The 16,275-nt window shown below is 57.2% G+C and overlaps 1 protein-coding gene and 1 long non-coding RNA gene across 9 annotated transcripts; both read left to right on the top strand.

Moving 5' to 3' along the window:
* The first annotated feature begins 1,539 nt into the window (after window positions 1–1,539).
* On the top strand, window positions 1,540–16,070 carry CIB2 (calcium and integrin binding family member 2). Of its 7 annotated transcripts, none has more exons than XM_038533042.1 (6): window positions 1,540–1,710; window positions 6,587–6,621; window positions 11,643–11,754; window positions 13,214–13,310; window positions 15,149–15,344; window positions 15,469–16,070. In XM_038533042.1, the coding sequence occupies exons 1-6, from the start codon at window positions 1,660–1,662 to the stop codon at window positions 15,488–15,490; spliced, it is 513 nt and encodes a 170-aa protein (XP_038388970.1). In that variant the 5' UTR covers window positions 1,540–1,659; the 3' UTR covers window positions 15,491–16,070. The 7 variants fall into 7 exon arrangements, with proteins under 7 accessions (XP_038388970.1, XP_038388969.1, XP_038388965.1 ...); XM_038533041.1 differs by having other exon boundaries at window positions 13,214–13,361; XM_038533043.1 differs by having other exon boundaries at window positions 1,547–1,710; window positions 6,587–6,817; window positions 13,214–13,361.
* LOC119876142 lies at window positions 1,866–4,751 on the top strand. Of its 2 annotated transcripts, none has more exons than XR_005357140.1 (3): window positions 1,866–3,703; window positions 4,383–4,459; window positions 4,588–4,751. It is a non-coding gene; the product is annotated as an uncharacterized LOC119876142 (long non-coding RNA). The 2 variants fall into 2 exon arrangements; XR_005357139.1 differs by having other exon boundaries at window positions 1,868–2,755; window positions 3,531–3,703; window positions 4,383–4,751.
* Window positions 16,071–16,275: the final 205 nt, after the last annotated feature.

The following is a 16,275-nucleotide window of genomic DNA, read 5'->3' as shown; positions in this document are numbered from 1 at the left end:
GCCTCCTATAGGGCCATGGCAATAGTCATCACAAAGGTCTTAAGGGGATTTCCAGGTTGGTTGCTTCTCTGTCTCCTGTGAGGACAAAATCCTGGAATTAAAAACAGTCCTCTTTGTAGAGGTTCTGGCTTCTCTACCTGGGACACAAGGTACGAGCAGAATCTGAACACAGAATTCTGGCCTGCTCCTGGGCATTGGGCAATCTAAGACAGCAGAAAGAAAAACCTGTACCAGTGATTGTGTGGTCTGAGATGGCTTCAGGCTCCCTAGCTCGAATGCAGGAGAGAAGAGAGGTACACAGAACCTTAAGTCCTTCTATTCTAAAATCCCGAATTTCTGCTCACATATCCTGTCACCTTTACTGCGGCGGAAGCCTCCATCACATGTGTCCAATCTACATGAAGGCTGGTCAGCAATCTCCTGGGCTTCTGAATTGCTTCCTTGTCTTCTCATAGCGACTGATTGGGATTTGAAGAGGGTGGCTTGTCTGCTTAGGGGATGGCTGCTGTTCTCAGCTGAAGGTGGCACAATGTTGGGAAACCCCAAACAGGAACGTCAGGTAGAAAAGGAAAATATAAAAACAGCAGGGATTATCTGCCAAGAGGGACCCCTGCTCCCATGGGAACCTCAAGCCTCCAGCAGTGATCCTCAAAGTGTGGTCTAGGGCCAGCAGCACCAGCAGCACCCGGGAACTTGTCAGACCGCCACATTCTGGGCCACCCGAGATGTACTAAATCAGAAACCCTGGGACTGGAGATTCCCAAATGGCTAAACAAACCAACCACCTATTTTAAAGCGTAAGGTCCTAAGCTCAGGAAGTGCAACTGCAGAAGAACCACGAGTCAGCAGCACCCAGGTCCAGCGGGTGGGATCGAGGCGAGTGGCTGATCGGCTCTCAGCTTGTTTCCCCACTAAAATGCAGATAATACCAGTAGAATCAGCATTCCCGGGGGTAGCAGGAACGCACGTGTGGGCTGGACGTGGCGGTGACTATCTGCTGAGGTCTTTGGCGTTTGCTTAAAAGTCCTAGAGAGCCTCCCTGGACACTCCCAAGCCCTGTAAATCGTCTCCAGTCCCCTGTGTGTGCCCCAGGATGCAAAGACAGCTGACGAATCCTGCCCGCCCCCGCAAGACCCGGAGACGCCACGTCCGGGCAGAGACCAGGTGGGCCTCCCGCTCACTGACCCCTCTTGGGTCGTGGGGTCGCGCTGCGACACCTGGATGCCCGCACCCTGTCCAGGGCTCGCCCCACGTGGACGGCCGCCAGGCCCTCGGCACCCTAACCCGGCGCTGCCTTTGATCCTCACCGCTTCCACCCAGAGGTCCTGGCCCCGCCCAGTCGGAGGTCCTGGCCCCGCCCACCCGTGGGTCCTGGCCCCGCCCGACCGGAAGTCTTGGTCCCGCTCGACCGGAAGTCTTGGCCCGGCCGCGGGAGGTCCCGGCCCCGCCCTGCCGGAAGTCCCCGCCCCGCCCTGCCGGAAGTCCCGGCCGCACCCGGCCGGAGGCGGGAAGAGGCGGGGCAGCGCCGCCCGCGGCGGGAAGGGCCGCTGACGGGGTGGGGTCGCTCGCCTCTCCCCGCCCGGCCTCTCCCCGCCCGGCTCGCGGTCGCGCTCCCGCCTCGGGGTGGCCGCGGGGCCGCGGGCTCGGGCTCCGGCCGCCATGGGCAACAAGCAGACCATCTTCACCGAGGAGCAGCTGGACAACTACCAGGTGAGCCGGCGGTCCGGACCCTGCCCCCCCCCCCCCCCCCCCCCCGCCTCCCGCCAAGGCGTGACCTCGGGCGGGACTTCCAGCCTCAGTTTCCCCAGCCTTGCGTGGAGGGCGGGCGCGCCGCCGGGGGCGAGCCAGCCCTCCCCAGGCAGCTCTGCCGCTCCCGCCGAGCGCGTCCTCGGCGGGCACTGACCGTGGGCTGGAGCGAGGGCCCGCAGCGCAGGAGACGTGGTCTGTGCGGAGCAGGAACCACCGGGGGCCCGCCTGGCTCAGTCGGCCGCGTCCGCTCCCGAATGCAGGCTTAGGTTGGTGTGTTGTCTGTCTGTTGGGGTCTTTCCCTCTGGCCCCAGCATGGAGATGCTTGGAGCAAGGAGGCAGGCCAGGTGCTGGTTCCCCGGGCCCCTCCGCAGCTACACCCTCCCACCTCCCTGCTGGACCACCCCGTCCAGAGCCAGGAGACCGGCTGGAGCGAGATCCACAGCCCGCTGCCCACAGTTTCAGGACGGGGTGCAGGATGAAGACCCTGATGGGTTGGGGGGTTCCTGGTGCAGGATGAAGCCCCACAGCCTGACCCACGGGCTCCTGCAGCCTCCCACACCCCTCCCCTGCCCTGTGCCCTGCAGCCACCCTGGACTGTCCACAGCTCCCTTGAGGCACCAGGCTCTCTCCTCCCTCCCTTGGTGGGTGCTCTTCCTCGGTGGAGGCCCTACTGGATGCCCCCACCCGACTCCCCTGGGCAGGGGCGCAGGTGGAGTGTGTGCTGTGGGGAGATGAGCACCGCCTGCTGCCTTCACCAGTTTTTATTTTGGTAATGGGCTTGACATGTGAGTCCTGTGATGTGGACAGAGGTGAAGAAAGGCCCCTTTGCCTCAGAAACCCTGGCTGTCAACAGTTGTCAGCTCCACGTGAGGCCCTGGGAAGGCGCCAGAGCCACACTCATGGGCACCTGCTGTGTACCAGGCCCCAGAATGGCTGCCCTCACAGCGGGTGGTTATCACCTGTGTTACAGAAGAGTAGATGGAGGCTGAGGAGCCCATCCCTTCAGGTTAGTTTAGGGGCAGGGCCTGTGTGAGCTGGGTGTCCTGGAGTCCTGCCAGCCAGCCTTCCCAGAGGCCAGCCTTCCCAGCCTGCTCTAGGGGAGGGCCTTAGTGGGCTGCGGAGTGCCAGGAGGGAAGGGGGGCTTTTGCTCTGCAAGGTTCAGAGATGGTGCAGGCTTGGAGGTGGGCACAGCCAAGTTCGTAGACCATGCTCACAAGTGAAGAGTGGCCCCGTGGGGGTGAGAGCCTGGGTTTCCACTCAGACCAGCCTGGCATTGGGTTACGGGTTACCCTTCGGAGCCAGGCCCAGTGTTGGATTGTGATCCTCCTCCAGGGCCAGACAGGCTGGAGAAATGAGAGCTGAAGAGACCTGAGAGCCCCAGCCCCCCTCCCTCTGTCCACTGGCCCCTCGCCAGCCAGTGCCCCAGTTACTGCCACCAACCCCCCTCCCCATCCCCAGGGAACCTGAGAGCCCCAGCACCCCTCCCTCTGCTGTCCAGCCAGCCAGCCCCACGCCAGACAGGGCCCCAGTTATAGACACCCCACCCCCATGCAGGTGCCAGTGACTCTTAAGTGCAGGCTTCTCTCCAGACTCCTCTGCCTTCCTGATCAATCGATCCATCCCCCAAACCCCTCAAACTACAAAACAGGGCCCGGCCTTCCCCAGAACCCACCACTGCAGCTTTGGCCCTGCTCTCTGCTCTGTTCTCAGGCAGCCCAGGTGCTCAGTTAAGAGCAAGTCCTGTAACTCACCTGTGGACTCCCCTCTTCTCTCCACCTAAGGATCCAAAGCAAGACAGAAATTTGAATGATTACAGACCTTTTCTTTTGCCAACACCACCAAGCTACTCAGAACCCTGAGAACCTTTTAAGGTTCCTGCCATGTTGATCCCCTGTAAGCTACCTCCTTGCGATGAGTCAACAGAGGACAAAGCAAAACGTCAGTTGATGAGCAGGTTCATGGCAGCTTTGTTGGTAATGTTGAAAACCTAGAGGCACGGGCAGCCCAGGGGGCTTAGCAGTTTAGCACCACCTTCAGCCCAGGGTGTGATCCTGGAGACCTGGGATCGAGTCCCATGTTGGGCTCCCTGCTTGGAGCCTGCTTCTCCCTCTGCCTGTGTCTCTGCCTCTCTCTCTCCTCTCTGTGTTTCTCATGAATAGAAAGAAAGAAAGAAAGAAAGAAAGAAAGAAAGAAAGAAAGAAAGAAAGAAAGAAAGAAAGAAAAGAAAGAAAAGAAAGAAAAGAAAGAAAAGAAAGAAAAGAAAGAAAAGAAAGAAAAGAAAGAAAAGAAAAGAAAGAAAGAAAACCTAGAGGCAGCTGTTGCATGTGTTCAGAGAGGAGAGAGGTTAGGGTAGGCAGGGCCAATGTCTTCACTGACACCTTCAGTCAATGAGAGGCTCCACATATGTGGAGGCCTGATTCCTCATACCACCTGCCATATTGAGCACCCACAAGGTGCCAGATCCCGAGATAAGACAGCAGATGCAGTCAGCATACAGTGGTCATGGGTGGGCTCTGTTCCCAATGGACTGTGGTCAAGAATCACAAAGGCCTGAATTGCAGTCAGTCCTGGGCTGCATGTGCAGCTGAGAGCCAGCTAACCACTTCACTGAACCTCAATTTTCTCACCTACAGAATGGGGACAGAATGGGGAGATAACGCCAGTCCCCCTCCCCCCACCATGGCTAATGATGAGGATTGAATAAAATTGGGTAATCAGAGCCCCTGTGGACCAGGCCTGTGATGGTCATGGCCTGGTGGGGGTGTGGTTCTCAGCCTGGGCTGTATAGTGCAATCACCGGAAGAGCTCTGAAAACTCTGATGCCTGGCTCTACCTCAGGGATTCTGCTTTAATTGACCTGGTCCGTGCTGAAAGAGGGCATAGGAGCTCCCCAGGTGATTCTGCTCTAGAGCTGAGGCCCTCACTTTAGCAGGCATCGGCATCACTGGGAATGGAGGATCTTTTATTTATTTTTTATTTTCTTAAAGATTTATTTATTTATTCATGATAGAGAGAGAGGCAGAGACACAGGCAGAGGGAGAAGCAGGCTCCATGCCGGGAGCGGGACGCGGGACTTGATCCCGGGACTCCAGGATTGCGCCCTGGGCCAAAGGCAGGCGCCAAACCACTGAGTCACCCGAGGATCTTTAAAGGTGCAGATTCCTGCCCCCTCTCCCCCGAGTTGGTGATTCAGTAGGTTTGGAGTGGGCCCTGAGAATCGGGTCCTGCCGATCCAGGAAGCACACCTTGAAGACCATTGACATAGTTAGGTATAAGTGGTTTTGATAAGGGACCAGGGTCCTGTGAGAAGCTTTTTATCTTTTGCTTGTGGGGCCCTTGGTTTGGGACCCAGACTCTTCCTTCCCAGGGCAAAGGAGAGAGGACAGGCCAGGGGGACAGAGCAGAAGTCAGGCCTCTCCCTGTTCTGGTTATGCTGACACCCCCGCCAGGCTGGTGGGGAAAGCCCTGGCCCTTCTCACTATCTCCTACAGGCCACAGAACCAGCCTGGGGGCTGAGGGAGGTCTGCCCCTGGGGCCTGCTCCAGGTATCTAGGTCTTTAGATAATCAGTCCACACAGCTGAGTCTTAAGCCTGCAGGGTATCCATGCTTGGTGGGGAGGGAGCAGAGGAGCTATGGCCTAAAGCCAAGCCCCACCCTCCAGGTGGGTGGGCAGCATAAGGGTAGTCTACCTTTTGGGTAGTAGCTTGTGGCCCAGAAGGTCACACTGACTATGTGGAGCCTACCAGCCCCCCTCAGCTCTACCGTAGGCACCCAGTGCGTCCCTGGATGTTTGCCCAGTCACCTGTGCCCAGTCACTTGCCCAGTCCAAGCTGCTCCAGTGCCTAGTGGCTTTAGGTCTCATCCTGGGCAGGCCTGGCTGGCTGCAAGGCTGGACTGCATCCGTGAGCCCCTCGTTGGAGCCAGCTCTGGTCAGCACGCTGCCCCAGGAGGCTCTGGGCTCAACAGAGCCTAAGTGCTGCGTTCCTTCGTGGGGCAACAGCTGGCAAAGGTAGAGGGGCCAGGGAGCAGGGATAGGCACAAAGGCCTTTTGCTGGGATCTTTTCACCTCCATACTTACCATCGTGGCCTGGAATAGTGGCCATCATCACCAGGCAGGCCATCCAGACAAAGGCAGGACACCAGAAATGAGTCCATGAACGGGCAACCTTAGGATCTGAGAGCTGCCCCCACCCTGGGAAATGCCTGCCCGAGGGTCCCTGGAAGCCTCTGCCCTTGCATCTGTCCAGATGCCAGCAGTTCCTCCCTGCCCACCTGCCTCCTTGATCCTACTTTCCCACACTCTTTCCCACACTCCTAGCCTCCACTGTCTCCCATGTGACCTCATCTATTCCTGCAGCTTCAGATGCCAGATAGATGCTGTAGCTTGTCCAGCCTGTGTACCTGGAATCCTCTGTCTCTGCACATGAGCAGCTGCCCACAGCCACGCACACACAGTGCCATGGGGCTATAGTGTGGATGGCGCACCCCTGTGGCCCTTACACCTGACTTGTCTCGCAGCCCCTCTCTCTGCTGTCCCACAGGGCAGTCCGCAAATCAGTGGCTTCCACCTCTGACCATTCTATTTGCCTGTGAATGAGCTCCCTCAAGGAGCTTCACAGTCCCCCACCCCATGCACATGGTTCCTGGGCCAGGTCAAGAGCTTCAGGAGGCCGCTTCCAGGGCCCTTTGGGCCAGGGACTGGGTAGGGCAGGGGTTGGGGCAGGCCAGTGAGGGGCAATAGTGAGTCTTTTGCCCCAGGGCCTTCCTGTGAGATCCTGAGGGGAAAAGGAGCCTGGGACTTGCAAGGGACTGTGTGTGTGTGTTTTCCCTTTGCAGGACTGCACCTTCTTCAATAAGAAGGATATCCTCAAGTAAGTGGCTTCTCGGTCATCCTTCGGAGCTGGGGCGGGGGCTGGGGACCTCGCAGGTCTGGCTGTGCTGGCTGGAGGTGTGGACGACCATCAGCCAGGCGGCCGTGAACTCGAGAGCTCCCCACCCGCCTGAGCCCACATCCTTCTGCCAGGAATCGAGCATCTCTGAACTGTGCGCCAGGCTCCAGGCTCCGTGGTGGGTGGTTTCAGGCACCTTTTCATTTTATCCTCACTGTAACCATGTAACAGGAGAATCCTTTTATCCCCACTTTGCGGATGAGGCTAGCAAATGTCCAGTCACTTAGCCAGGACCCAAAGATCTGGCCCATGGCTCCAACTCTGATGTCTTCCTGCTCCTGGGAGGTCCAGAAGTCCAGGCCCTGGCCTGTATGCCCATAGCACTCGTGAGCTGCCCACGGGCTCTTCCCTTTCCAGGACAACCCCATTCTTTGGCTTTGATGCGAGAGATGAGGAGGGGCTGGCAACTTAGGGCCCCAGGATCAGATAGCACGACCCACAGAATGCCAGGAAACCTGGCCCCAGGAGCCTTGCAGGCCCTGGGCCTGAGTTACCAGGTGGCATTAAAAACTGGCAAGGTCACAGGACTACTTGCTTTCCCTGGAGGTCTTAGGGCCGGCTGGGGTAGAGCCAGTAACAGCTTCCCAAGCAAGCTGTGCTGTGTCACTGTCCTGACCACTGTGCTCAGATGGCAGTGTCCCTTGGCCTTTCTCTGCCCAGGCTGCTCTTCAACCTGTTGCTTGGGTAGATAGGAACACCCACTTTCACCACCATGGAGAGGCAGGGTGAGGGGACAGGCCCCAAACTGTGGCTGCCTCCCACAGCCCTGGCCTACCCAACTCTGAACCCTTTAGCACCCCAGCCTCTGTAGCTCAGCCCAGAGCCCGAAGTAGACCTGGATTTCAAATGGGGAGAAAGCACCCCACCTAGCGGCTGGATGTCCCCCTAATTCCCTGCTGCATACTCTGGTTCATTTGGGGCTCTGCCACAGTGTTAATGCTCACTGGGGACCCAAGGGGCCAGGCCTGGTGCTGCCTCTGCAGAGTGCTGGTGTTGAGAGGAAGATGGTTGTAGCAGCTGCTGGGGAGGACCGTGGAGATAGCAGTGTTCCCTGGAGCTGTCTCCTGCCCAGCCCCTGTGGCTGGGAGGCCCTGGGTGCAACACAGGCTACCTGGGGTCATGGGGCCTCTCCGTGCACCCTCAGGAAGGGTGGTGAGACCAGGCAGTGCGTGGGATAATTGTCTCTGGAGGAACCATGATAGCTCTGTTACCAGTTTGGCACTTTCACTTTTGTCCAGCTTTCTCTCTAGGCCCCAGCAAGGGCCAGGAGGACTTAACCAGGAACTGACCACCCCTGCTGAGTGAGCCCTCTCCACTGTTCACATCTCAAGTCCAGGCAGGGCAAGGAGAGGGCCAGCAGCAGAGCCAGGCCCCAGACGCAGGGCCCTCCTCCCCCTTACCCCCAGCCCACCATTGCTGGTGAGCTGCACCCTGAGCATTCACCAGATGGCGGGATGAAACCTGAGCAGCAGGTTCCTTGCAGCCCTGGGTCATTGATAACTATCGAACTATCGGGCAGGCCTCTTCGGCCACCCTGCCCCCGTCTCAGTGGATCCAGTTGTGGTCAGGGTACAGCTTTTCCACCCCTAACACTGGGCCCCCTCATCCCCTCTGATTTACCCCTCTTCCTTCCTGTGGGTATGCTTGACTCCCCTCTGCCCACAGGGAGCCTATGCTCCCCAGTGAGTCCTTGCCCCTCAGGGCACCCAGTGGTGCTTGCCTGGGTGTTAATTTATCATGCTTTAGTTTTCCCACCATTTTCAGAATTTGTGTTGTTTTAATTACTTATAATTTTTTTTTTACGTCTTATGTGATACATGATGACTCCAGAAAAATTCTAAAATAAAGCCAATCAAGAGAAGACAAAGTGTTACCCCTAATCCTGCTCCTCACAGAGAATAACCATTAACCCTTCTGTGTATTGAACCTTGTGGTATGTATCAGTCCAGTATTTTTCCTTTGAGAGTGTGTATCAAAATATTGTATCATGTTGTTTTATAATTTACTTAAAATTACTCTTCCTGGGCAGCCCTGGTGGCGCAGTGGTTTAGCGCCGCCTGCAGCCCAGGGCGTGATCCCGGAGTCCCGGGACCGAGTCCCACGTCGGGCTCTCTGCATGGAGCCTGCTTCTCCCTCTGCCTGTGTCTCTGCCTCTCTCTCTCTCCCTCTGCATCTCTATGAATAAATAAATCTAAAAAAAAAAAAAAAAAGAATTAAAAAAAATTACTCTTCCTTAGGCAAAATGGAAAAATAGGTAAGAAAAGAAATGACCTGGCCATGTTATCAATTCATTTAGTTGGACACGTAGATTTTCTGCACATCACCATTATAGTTAGCGCTGCAGTGAATGGCCTCATGGCACCACGACTATAACTCACACCTCAGATTATTTCTTTGAGATAAATTTCCAACAGGTTTCTGGATTAAAAGGTATAGGCACTTTTTAAGTCTTTTGATATTTACTGCTGATCCGCCATTCCAGCCCTGTGCCCATGCCGCCAGCCACCTCCAAACCCCCCGGCACACTGGCTGTCTGTATCTTTGTCTCTTGCCCCCCAGTCATTCACTTTCCCAAGGTCCTCTCATTCGGCAGGGCAGAGATGTGCCGTACATAAGTGGAGCCCCGTCGGGGAGTTGCTGTAAGAGGGGTCTCTGGTCCCCTCCCCAGTCCAGGGGTTGGTTGCCTTGGGCAGATCCAGATTCTTCATCCAGGGCTTTCATTTGTAGGTTTGGGCAACTATAAAATCTATATTTTAGTTAAACTTAGTTATTGTTAACGTGCACGCTTGTCCTAAATGTGGACCACCAGTCTGTGACTTCCAGAAGAATCCAAGTGTCTGTGATTTCAAGTGCTGTTTGCTATGGACTGTCTTCCCTCACACTGGGCATCCCTGGGCTGTGGGGTGACCTGCTGTTCTTCAAACTGTTTTCGCATCCCAGAGGCCGATACTCCCCAGACATCCTTCCTTCAGGGCCATCCCCACCCTCCTGCATTTATTCTGCCCCACAGACCTGTGAACATGTCACATGTTCTCGTAAGTTCTCAAATCACTCCATTGCAGATTGTGGTTAAGATTGTATTCATTTGGGCAGCCCAGGTGGCTCAGCGGTTTAGTGCTGCCTGCAGCCCAGGGCATGATCCCAGAGACCTGGGATCGAGGCCCACGTCAGGCTCCCTGCATGGAGCCTGCTTCTCCCTCTACCTGTGTCTCTGCTTCTGTGTGTGTGTGTGTGTGTGTGTGTATGTGTATGTGTGTCTCATGAATAAATAAATAAAACCTTAAAAAAAAAAAGATTGTATTCATTTTGCAGGACAATGAAGAAATGGTTGTCATGATTATAAGATTCTGCCTAAATATGTTATATCTTCTACACACTTTGTATTTATCTTATACTTTGTTTTTCTGGGGGATTTTGGTGTGTTTTTTTCCTATTGTGAATTAGGTCTTTTATATATATCTTATTTTTGGTTTTTAAAGATTTTATTTATTCATGAGACACACAGAGAGGGAAGCAGAGACATAGGCAGAGGAAGAAGCAGGCTCCCTTGCAGGGAGTCCGATGCGGGACTCCATCCCAGGACCCCAGAATCATGACCGGAGCCAAAGGCAGATGCTAAACTGCTGAGCCACCCGGGCGTCCCTGTATCTTTTTTTATTTTTATTTTTGCAAGATTCTATTTATTTATTCGTGAGAGACAGAGAGAGAGAGAGAGAGGCAGAGACACAGGCAGAGGGACAGATTTTTCCTCAACACCAAAAGCAAGAGCAAAGAAAGTCCTCGTGCCCCTGGGGGAGAGTCCTGCTTGGTCCTGTCACCCAATACCTGCTCACTGGCAGGGGACAGGCTTTGGGTTTTTCCCCTCCAGCTCTGTGTATCTAAGCCATGGAACTTCCTTGTGGTTTCAGGACTTTTGGGAATTTGTGACTGGGGGAGTGGGCTCGTGGCTTTGGGCTCTGCCTTAGGTTCAGCCCTCACCCCACTACTCTGGTTTGCTGGGACAGGCTCCTAACCGTCGAAGCCTTGGTTTCCATACCTGAGAAATGGAGAGACTTAACACCCACCTGTTGGGGTGGTTTGGAGATTGAGTAATCCACATGGGGGATTGTTGCAGAGCCCGGCACAGAGGGAGCACTTGCTCAGTGGGGCTGATGTTACCTGTGGGAGCCCAGCGAGTGCTTATATGCTCTGCTGGAGAGGGCTGGGTGGCTGTGCTGCCGGACCTGCTCCGGGGGGATCTTGAAGTGTGTCCTGGCTTTGGGGTAGCAGGGCAGGTGGGGCCACTTCAGTCCCATCCCCAGCAGTCTTGGACCTCACCTTGAGCAGGGTCCCCCCCTGGGCCCCTGGCAGCTTGTCCCCTTGTCTGGCAGCATGTCATGGACATGGCTTCATTGGAACTATGCTGTATTTGGGGCTAAAGTTGGGGGCTGTTCTCTAGGATGTTAGGGGTGTGGATAGGGCAGGAGAGGACTGAATCATCAGGGAGGGACCTGCACCTTAGCCAGGGTCAGGTGGCCTCACACCTTTGAGGTTCTGTGCAGTGTGCAGGTGGACTTGTGTTCTGAGTGGCGGGCTGCCCAGCGAGGTGGGAGGAGCTAGGGACCTGGCCCGGGGTCCGGGTTGGTTCACACTAGCCTGTGGATGTGAGTGGCAGCTTCCAGAGACCCAACCCTCAGAGCCTGGCTTGGGGACGGGCCAGCACTGGGCCTGGGCTTCAGCAGCTTTAGGCCTGGGGCAGAGTGGTGAAGAATCCTTGCTCTGGATCTCCAGACCTTCATTCCAGCTATGGGCCCTGGTCTCTGAAGTTGTGTGGTCCTAGACAAATGGCTCTTAACCTCCCTGGGCTGGGGCCATAGTGCATCTGGGTGCAGGTGGGGCAGCCTTGGCCGCTGGGGCTCGGGGTGAGCACCCCCTCCAGCTCTTCCCCTCTGTCTCCCTTGTAGGCTCCATGCACGGTTCTATGAGCTGGCTCCCAACCTCGTCCCGATGGACTACCGGAAGAGCCCCATCGTCCACGTGCCCATGAGCCTCATCATCCAGATGCCGGAGCTCCGGGTACGAGAGAGGCCAGTGCTGCTGGGCAGGTGGGCTGGAGGTACAACAGAGGCCCCCAGACCTGGGATGAGGCCGGATCTACCCTTCGTGGCTGTGTGGGCCCAAAAGGGTCACTGAACTCTGTACCTGTTTCCTCCCCTGTGCTCTAAACACAGGAGTTCCATATGTGGGGCCATAGGGTGCCATGCTCACTGCTGCCCCCTTGTGAGATGGCCAGTTGGCTCCATGTGGCAGGACTTGTGTCTGGTTTTTTTTCCCTTAAGTTTTTATGTATTTACTTAAGAGGGAGAGGTGGAAGCCAACAAGGTGCACAGAGCCCTGTAGGGCTCGGCCTGAGATCATGGATCACGGACAGGGCCAAGACCAAGAGTCCCACACTCCACTGACTGAGCCCCCAGGCGCCCCCTTGCGTCTGCTTTTTTGGATAATTCTTTGGCCTCTCACAGCAGGTCATCCGCACCCTCCCTTCTCAGCCCAGAATACACACAGGCACATGGGGTCAGCAAGTGTGGGTGGTGTGGGCTGAGATTCTGTTTTCCAGCAAGCTCCCAGGCAAGGCCGATCCTGCTGGACCTCAGACCACACATGTATCTGACACAAAAGTTTCATTTTGTGTGTTTTTTGGTGGTCAAGTGCTTTCCGGCAGTAGGGGAGGTTGGCCATGGGGGCAGGACTCTACACTGCTGTGGGACTTTGCCACTAGCCCCTTGCTAGGCCTTGGATGTATGACTCTGGGGTCACAGCACCATGTGGCATCCTCTCTGGCCTGTGTCCTGGCTGTGACCTCAGTCCCGAGGGACAGTGAGGCCCAGGCTTGCCCCTGGGCAGGTGTCCACTCTGCCTAGAGAAGCCTGCGCCCTGGCTCAGAGGATCACTGCAGGGGCAGGGGCACTGGCAGTAGCCACGCAGGCACAGAGTGGGAGTGGCCAAGCCCAGTTGGGGTGGGGGACTCTAAAGAAGAGCCCCGAGAGACCTGGGATCAGAGGGAGGATCCCTGGGGCTAGAGGCCCTGAGCGGTCTGGTGATGGCCCGGGTTCTGACTGCCCCTCCGAGTCCTGTTGCTTATCCCGGCCCTTTCTCCGAGCCTCAGGGGCCCCACCTCTGCCTCCCGTAACCCTGTCCCCTGCCTGTGCCCTGGGCCACCTCTTCTCTTCCATCCACGTCGAGGCAGGTACTCCTGTGCACCCCTCTGAGCAGTGGTGGGGGGTGCCCCTGCTTGACATGAGGCATTGCCTGCTGTGAGTGCACCTCAGCCTGGCTTTGCACCCCCACCTGTCATACTTTATCCAGCCCCTGGCACACCAGCCCAGCAGGCCCATTTGTCATCCTCACTTTGCAGATGGGGATGTGGGGGCTCAGAGGGGTTAGGTCACTTGTCCAAGGCCACACACATCGTTGCTGTCTTTCTTGAGTCCGCTCAGTCCCCATGTACCCATGTGATGCTGGTTGTTTCCTGCAGGAGAACCCCTTCAAGGAAAGGATCGTAGAGGCTTTTTCTGAGGATGGCGAGGGGAACCTTACCTTCAATGACTTTGTGGACATGTTCTCCGTGCTGTGTGAGTCAGCACCCCGAGAGCTCAAGGCAAACTATGCCTTCAAGATCTACGGTATGGGCCTAGAGGACTGCATACCTGTGGGTGGCAGCATGTAGGGGTGCAGGGGCCTTGGAGCAAGGGCCACGTGGACACCACAGGTAGGGGCAGCTGTGCCCAGTGGATGGAACAGTAGGGAGGTGCCGGGTTTCATGAGGAGGTCACAGGACAGGCTGTGAGGAGCCAGCTAGGGAACGTGGACCAGGTGCTGGGGCTCCAGGGCGCCACAGGATTGCAGGTGGGCAGTTCTGGATTCTGAGGTGTGAGCCAGAGGTAGGGGGCTGGGGAGGGGCCTCTGCCAGGCAGCAGGTTCCCAGTGCCACGGTCATGCTGACCACCAGAGGGCACTGGGCTCCAGAGGATGGACCTTCATGGACTGTCTACCCTCCTGAGGTGGAGTTCCAGGGAGGGCTGGGTCCCTGCTAGCAGAGGAGCCCCGACAGGCCTGTCCCAGCACCTGTGGCCACCCTGTGGCTCCGGAGCCTCTCATGCTTTCTCCTCTTGTAGCCACTGTGCCCACATCAGAGGCCTGGTCTGGGTGCACGCAGCACTGCCATATGTGTGCGCATCAGTGGGTCCACCCTCCACATCTCACATGGGGCATCACTCACAGGGCAGGCTGTCGTCTGCCAGTGAGCAATGGGAGTACAGCTGGGTGGGGAGGGGGCAGGGACGGCGGCACCGAGGCTCACTGCTGCCCCAGCTGCGGGACAGCAGGAAAGACACCCAGGACACAGGGCTTGGTGTTGGGGCCTGACTTCCAGCAAAGGTCACGCTCTCCCTGGGCCTTGGCTTCACCACAGCAAAGGGGCACAGGAGTCCAGCCAGCCAGCACATCCCCACAGAGCTTCCCAGGAGCCCCCAAGGGGGTGGAGGTGACTCTTACCCATGCCGACCCCAGAGGCACTCACGGGCCAATATGGAGGTACCTGTCAAGGGGCTGGGCTCTGGGTCCTGGTCCTGACCAGGGATGTCCCTTTAGGTCACATGCCCCTTGCAGGACCTGTTTCTTCATCTGTGTATGGTAGGGACTCTCCCTGGACCTACCACTCAGCTTGTGTAGGCGGGGCCATGAGGCAGAGCGTGTGACATGCCTGCTAGTGGGCACGCTCTTCATCACTGCCCTTCTCGTCAGGGTGTGGCTAGTGGCAGAGGCCCAGGAGCGGGGAGCCCTAAGGCTTAGAAAGCCCCCTGGGGGTGCCAATGGGAATTTGCTGGATAGACAAGTGGGAGGGGCACTCTGGGTAGAGGAGGGGGCCAAGATCCAGAAGCTGAGCTGAAAATGAGGGGAGGGTGTAGTCACTGCTGCAAGCCGTGCGGCCGTGCTTTGGGCAGTGGTGGTGCCTTCTGCCAAGTGTGCCCAGGAGCCAGCCCTCCCTCCAAGGGGCTTCTGAGTCTTCTGACCATGACCGGCCTGCTGGGGGGCCTGCGGGAGGCCCTGTGGTGCAGTGTAAAGAACGTGGTTGGGCAGGGGTGCTTAGTGGCAACAGGCCCAGGCAGTATCCTGCCTCCCCCTCCAAGCAGCTCTCTGAGCTTGATTTAGTCGCTGGCCTTCCTGGGCCTTGCTTCCCTCTGCTCCTGAGGGCACACGGGGCGTACTGCAGGTGTGGCAGGAGGCCTGGTGGCCCAAGCCTCAGACTTGGACTTGCAAGCGTCTCAGGCTAGGTTCATACCTGCAGCCATGGCGGAGGTGTCATGGGATCATGAGTGTTGGCCTGTGGGTTGTGGTAGTCAGCCGGGGCCTGGGCACAGGGTGGCATGTTGGGGGCCCGGCCTGAGCACCCCCACCTACCTGCCCGCAGACTTCAACACAGACAACTTCATCTGCAAGGAGGACTTGGAGCGCACACTGGCGCGGCTCACTAAGTCGGAGCTAGATGAGGACGAGGTGGTGCTTGTGTGTGACAAGGTCATTGAGGAGGCGGACCTGGATGGGGACGGCAAGCTGGGCTTCGCTGACTTTGAGGACATGATCGCCAAGGCCCCTGACTTCCTCAGGTGCGGCCCCTGGGGACGACTGGCCCCCCCTTGGAGTTAGTCAGCCGTGTCCTCCTAAGGGACCGGTCGACACTGGGCTGGGGTTCAGTGAGCTTTCTACTGAGGGCCCTTCCTCTCTTTCCAGCACCTTCCACATCCGGATCTGAGGACACCACCAGGGCATGAGGGCCCCAAAGCCGACCACCTGGCTCTGTTGTCTACGCAAGTGTGACCTCCATGCTGCCCAGAAAGAGGCTGCAGCCTCTGGGGTTGTACCCACCAACATTTCCTTGGCCCTTTGAGCAAAAAATCCTTAACCAGGGAAGGGGGATGTGGGGAGCAGGGCCCCTCCCAGGCCCTCCATCTGTGCCCCTGAGCCCCCAGACCCCGGTCCTCTCCCTGTCAGGAAGGGCCCCACTGGGAGGAAAGGCAGAGACATTATGGGGCAGGGGACACAGATGTGTCCTGAGTGCTGGGCAGGCGTCCCGGGTTGCCCAGGGCAAAGTGAAAAGGGAAAGAGGACAAGATTTTATGAGCTATGCAGTCTTCCAAAACCCACAGCTGGGCTGCACCCCAACCCCCCCAATGTGAAGCTGGGAGGATGGTGGGCCCAGGGCTCTGCTCTGTCCCTGGCTCTGAGCCCTGGGCACCCCACCCCCTGCTCTCCTGAGATGTGGAATTTTCACTGGTGCATCCTACCCACACATATGTGAATTCCCAGTAGTAAAGCACTTTGATGTCCCCGTGGTCTGCCTGCTGACACTAGGATACACTCAAAGGTCCCTTTCTCCTTGAAATCCCACCAGTAGTTAGTCCCCTCGGGGTCAAGCATCACCTTCCTGCTTTGGGCACTAACGTTTATTTCAATGCTTGTACTTTGGAGAGGGAGACACATTGGTGCCCCAGGTCTCTGGTGAGCCCCACGGGGGACATTAGGTGAGAATTCACAGAG

The sequence above is a fragment of the Canis lupus genome, chromosome 3, assembly GCF_011100685.1.
Source record: "Canis lupus familiaris isolate Mischka breed German Shepherd chromosome 3, alternate assembly UU_Cfam_GSD_1.0, whole genome shotgun sequence".
Classification (NCBI taxonomy): domain Eukaryota; kingdom Metazoa; phylum Chordata; class Mammalia; order Carnivora; family Canidae; genus Canis; species Canis lupus.
The sequence above is the reverse complement of the archived record's forward strand: the minus strand, read 5'-3'. Positions and strand labels throughout refer to the sequence as shown.